The following is a 5,565-nucleotide window of genomic DNA, read 5'->3' as shown; positions in this document are numbered from 1 at the left end:
CCGCTTGCCCAAGCTTCCCCCATAGCTCAATTAGCCCGCTTGAGTCCTTCTCCAATCTCCATTCTGCAGCCTTTGCCATCCCTACCCCTCTGCTCTGGCGTTGCGACCATCTTTCTGTGCATCCACCACCGTTGCAATGGCCTTCCGCCGTGCAGCCATCACCGCCGCACATCCCAATACTCAGAGGATCAAGTGCACTTAGCCTAGACCCCCGATCTGCAACACCAGCAAACCTATTTTCCGGCTCTCCAGCCACACCACGCGACACCACCAGTAGCCATTGACTATCCCCTGGCCACCAAAGCCGTCCCATCCCAAAATCGGTTCTCACCATCTGTCACGGTAACACCATCGAAACTTTGGCTTGCCTTTCCACCGATACCCCATCGTTTCCCTATTGACGATCAGGAGAGAGAGATTCTCATGCCCCAACCGTACTTGCAAGCTTGATAGGGGATAAGGGCTTCACTGCCGCCGACCTTAGCCTCTCAAGCGAGAGTAAAAGCCGGAAAAAAAAAAGTCATGGCTGTATCTTTACTTTGATTGCTTCGGTGAATCTCAAACTGAATTGAATGCAGATTTGAATTATAGGGTTTTGATGATCTCAAAGCTTTTAAGGTTATTTAGTAGCAGCGTCCGTTTTAAGGACGACGACAACTGTTTTGGGGATAATCTACCCTACAATGGTATCGCTGTAATTTTGTCAAAAACTTGATAAAATTTGTAATTTTATATTAAAAATCGGAACTAGGCTTGCTCCATTTCGCCCTGGGTCTGGGGTCACTTCTAACTTTTGTTTTATTGGCCTATGCTACTATGTGTTGAACAAAAAATATTTCCCATTATCGTCCTCTCCTCTCAAATATTTACGTCAGAAAATCCTTTTTACTTCGTGTGCAATTAAATTCAACCAATTAGGAGTAGGAATGTTATCCAACTTCGGAAAGAACAAGTCATTCTAGAATATGCTTACTTTTCCTGCAAGGTTTCGGAATCCTTCTCTGTCCTGGTTGCATCAACGTTTATAAATACCAACCTCTCAATACATCTTTAGCGTATCTATTAATCGTAAAGCGTTGAAACTAAATAACAGAACAAATTAAATATATGGGTCAAGGTTTAGGAACTCAGGGTGGCTCAAATCAACAGAGCGATCAAAACCCTAATGGCGACAAGAAGGAGAAGAAGTACGAACCGGCAGCTCCGCCGGCTCGAGTGGGCAAAAAACAGCGCAAGCAAAAGGGCCCCGAAGTTGCGACTCGGCTTCCAACGGTGAGGCCTCTCACCAAATGCAGACACAGGCTATTGAAGCTAGAAAGAATCAAAGATTATCTTCTCATGGAGGAAGAGTTTGTATCAAACCAAGAGCGACTCAAACCAAAAGAGAATGCAGAAGAGGAAGACAAATCCAAGGTCGTTGAAGGTCTCCGAGGGTCGCCTCTGGACGTTGGCACTCTCGAAGAGCTCATCGACGACAATCACGCAATTGTGTCGTCCCCATCCGGGACACACTACGTTGGGATCATGTCGTTTGTTGACAAGGACCAGCTGGAGCCAGGCTGTGACGTTTTGCTTCACAACAAGCAGCATTCCGTTGTGGGGCTTCTTCAAGATGAAGTTGATCCAATGGTGGCGATAATGAAGGTTGAAAAGGCTCCGGTGGAGTCGTACGCCGACATTGGTGGGTTGGAGTCCCAAATACAGGAGATCAAAGAGGCCGTTGAGCTCCCGCTCACACATCCCGAACTATATGAAGACATTGGAATCAAGCCTCCGAAGGGTGTCATATTATACGGAGAGCCCGGAACAGGCAAGACATTGCTTGCGAAAGCGGTGGCGAATTCGACGTCAGCGACTTTCTTGAGGGTTGTTGGGAGTGAGTTGATTCAGAAGTACTCGGGAGACGGTCAGAGGCTAGTGAGGGAGATCTTCAGGGTTGCTGATGAGCTCTCGCCCTCGATTGTGTTCATCGATGAAGTTGATGCAGTTGGAACAAAAAGGTACGATGCGCATTCTGGCGGGGAGCGTGAGATTCAGAGAACCATGCTGGAGCTGCTCAACCAGTTAGATGGTTTTGATTCCAGAGGAGATGTGAAGGTGATTCTCGCCACTAATAAGATTGAGAGTCTCGACCCGGCCTTGATTCGACCCGGGAGGATTGACAGGAAGATTGAGTTCCCGCTACCTGATATCCAAACTAGAAGGCGGATCTTTCATATTCACACGTCGAAGATGACGTTGGCCGACGATGTCAACTTGGAGGAGCTGGTGATGACGAAAGATGAGTACTCCGGGGCGGACATAAAGGCCATATGCACTGAAGCCGGGATGCTTGCTCTGAGGGAGAGACGCATGAAGGTCACTCATGGGGACTTCAAGAAGGCAAAAGAGAAAGTGATGTACAAGAAGAAAGAAGGGATTCCCGAGGGCCTTTATTTGTGAGGAAACCTAGCTACTTACTTTTATTCATTCTACGGTCAAAGTTGATTGTATTTTCTTTTTTGGATTCAGCCCTTTGATTTCATTGTTTTATGAGGTGCAATTCCTATAGGATTTAAATTTGGTATTGTGAATGCACATATATGCACGATGCACCCCAACAAATGTTATTTTATCATAAATTTCATGGATGAGTCAATGTTGGAATTGTGTTACAAATGATCGATCTACATACAGAAGTTGTGGTCGCCTTAATTTGTTTTCATTCCCACTTTTTTGCAAACCTATGAATCATTCCATCCGATGCAACTAAATCCAGTCCTTAAACTTAAGTTCTTTTAGTCATCACGTTAAGTGGATTTGCTATTCTTGAAACACATATAACCTCTCAATTTGTATAGAGCTACACACCATTCCTCAAAATATCACCCACGAGTGTACATGTCTTTTGTCCTCTTTCTCTCTCCCTGCTTTCCTGCAGGGAAAATCGAGTGCCAAGATCAGCAAGATTCTTAGTGTTAAAATCCTAATGCGCCGCAGTACATTAGGCCTTATGGTGTACCGTGGTAGACTTCAGGCCGCAAAATCGACTTTAACAATCAGCCAATATTTCATAGAATTTCTAGACCTTTTTTCATTGTTTTTCAACAATCAGCAACTTCTTCTCTTTTCTATTTTTTTTCTTCTTTTTCTTTTTACTTTTGAATGATTATGAACCTGATGTTTGTGGAAATAAAGGTATGATATATGTAACTTCAACTTGCGTCGCCAAAAGTACTGGCTACAACTATATAAAAGCCTCAATGATTTTTGACGGCCGCATGCATCATATTTTTACTTAACCATAGTGTGATTCCTGCCACCTTGTACTAACTTGGTTGACAATAGTGTGATTCTTGCACCTGGGCCTTCTCCTACAAAGGTTGGAACTAGTGTGGGTAATGAGAATTTATCTCATCCAAATTGGCATGACATCTTTGAGGAGGAACATGTTGTAGAGATCTCATTCGCGTACAATCGAGTCTCGAGCAGAACGTAAGATTGACTTTGTTTGTGCTTTTATGGAGAAAGGGTGACGAAGTTTCAAAGAAGATAAGTTTAGTGAGTTTCACCCTAAGCAACCGAAAAAGAGATTAAGTGCATCACATACTTCTGCTAAAAAGTTTCAAGTTATCTTGCAGGGTTGCTACCCTTTGAGAAATCCTAAACTTAATTTTTTATTTTTCTTGTAGCTTCTTGAGAATTTTCTTTTAATTTCTTATGTAGCTCTGATTTCTTTTTATTCAATTATCATTATCTATTTTTTTGTTTGAGGATTTCAATTTTCATTCCCCGCCCCCTCCCGCGGAACCGTAGTGGTCCCTTCCAGAATACCCGAATTCCCCCTTACATTTTTGTTGTTTTTTAATATGGATTAAATTCAGTTTACCCCTTTGAGGTTTGGGGGTAACTTTATGTTAGTCCATATGGTCTCAATTTAATTAGAAACACTCCTGAGCTTTTCAATTTCAATCAGCCGTGTCCAATTTTTCAGACTCTGTCCAATTGGACGTTAACTGCTGACGTGGACGTGGACGTTAACTTTCCCACTTTAGACCTACCTAGGAGCCACTACTACAGAAATTGAATCAGACGATACCTCTCAGACGACGCTACGCAATTATCTGTTGTGTGATTGATTTTTTTTTTCTAGACGTCGTTTTTATAAGAGCAATCATCTGATAGGGACTTAGGAATTAGTTCAGAAGACATTTAAGATAAAAACTGTTGTGTGACGCTAAAAAAAATTGAGTGCCAAGTTTCCCACCGCATTAGTGCTGCCAAACCCCATATGAAACCCCAAATTTTCCCCAACATGTATTGATCATACGACAAGAAATAATATAACTGTGGTATGATCAAATAGTTTGACAAAAAGGAGGGAGAGTTCCCACCACCATTTTTCTCCAACCCCCCATGGAGGGAAGTCAACTTGATAGGAGACAAACCCCAAATTTGAAATGGCTACATTCAGACCACATTGTTATAAAATTCTGTCGTGTGAGTCCTTCTCAAATTGATAGAACTTATCCAAATGGGCTTGAAACGCTAACACTTGAGCAAAAAAATTGGAAAAAAAAAAAAAAAAAAAACATAAGCATTACATTAACCCTCTCTCTCTCTCTCTCTCTCGACACAGACCTAAAACCAAAACCCTCACTCTCGACAGCTCCTTATTCTCTAAAAAAAACCTAGAGCCAAAACCTCCTCACTCTTCGCCATCCCAATCGCAGCTTGGGAGGCCCACACTATGTCAATAAACTCATCAGACAACAGCCGAGGACTGTTGTCTGATTAAGAAAATTTCTGTTGTCTAGTAGCCTGATATCTCTTAAGCCTTTAGACGACAGATATTACCCGTGATCTATATTTCACTCAAACAACATAGGCTGACCAATAATCTGTTATCTGATTGTGTCGAGATATGCCAAATTATAACTTTCTGAGGTTGAATATGTAATCAAACAACAGAAATATGTTGTTATAAAAGATTCTGGACAACATCCATTCATAAAACTCTATCGTATGTATTTAGTTAACACGACAGAAATCTGTGATGTGAATATATAGAGTTTTGATCCATCTTGGTTATTTTCTGTTGTGTGAACCAATTGTGGACGACATATATTTATTATGTTCTATTGTTTCTTTTTGTATTCAAACGACATAATTAAATCGTGTGAGTAGAGAGATTCTTGAGCTGTGCTGTTGTCTGATTGAGTTTCACACCACAGATATATGTCGATGTACAACACTATAAACAATAGTTTAAAAAGTTACTGTCGTTTTGAGTTTGCTTTAACAACATTGGTTTGTACATTTTGTTGTGGTAATTAACTTTGAGCAATGGATTTTGTGGTTTTCTGTTGTCTGGTTGTCATAAGGAATATAGATGGCCTGTTTCTTTTGTGGTCTTCTATTGTTTCAGACAACAGATATTTGGTTAAATTCTGTTGTTTGATGTCAGGTTTAGTATCAGTTTCTTGGTTATTTATGTTGTCTCAATTCTCTTATAACCACAGATATCTGTACGTTGTTTGATGTTTTGTTCAACGTCAGCTTGATTTGGTTTTTATGTTGTATGAG

General features: G+C 41.3%; 1 protein-coding gene across 1 annotated transcript; it reads left to right on the top strand.

The window, feature by feature from the left end:
- The first annotated feature begins 1,107 nt into the window (after nt 1-1,107).
- Nucleotides 1,108-2,558, top strand: LOC112164082 (26S proteasome regulatory subunit 4 homolog A). Its single transcript, XM_024300322.2, has one exon. The coding sequence runs from the start codon at nt 1,108-1,110 to the stop codon at nt 2,440-2,442; it is 1,335 nt and encodes a 444-aa protein (XP_024156090.1). The 3' UTR covers nt 2,443-2,558.
- The last annotated feature ends 3,007 nt before the right edge of the window (nt 2,559-5,565 follow it).

Source organism: Rosa chinensis, chromosome 5 (genome assembly GCF_002994745.2).
Source record: "Rosa chinensis cultivar Old Blush chromosome 5, RchiOBHm-V2, whole genome shotgun sequence".
Classification (NCBI taxonomy): domain Eukaryota; kingdom Viridiplantae; phylum Streptophyta; class Magnoliopsida; order Rosales; family Rosaceae; genus Rosa; species Rosa chinensis.
The sequence above is the reverse complement of the archived record's forward strand: the minus strand, read 5'-3'. Positions and strand labels throughout refer to the sequence as shown.

Bases quoted from the DNA above. Each gene is read 5' to 3' on its own strand.
- LOC112164082 (XM_024300322.2), top strand. From the start codon at position 1,108: ATGGGTCAAGGTTTAGGAACTCAGGGTGGCTCAAATCAACAGAGCGAT.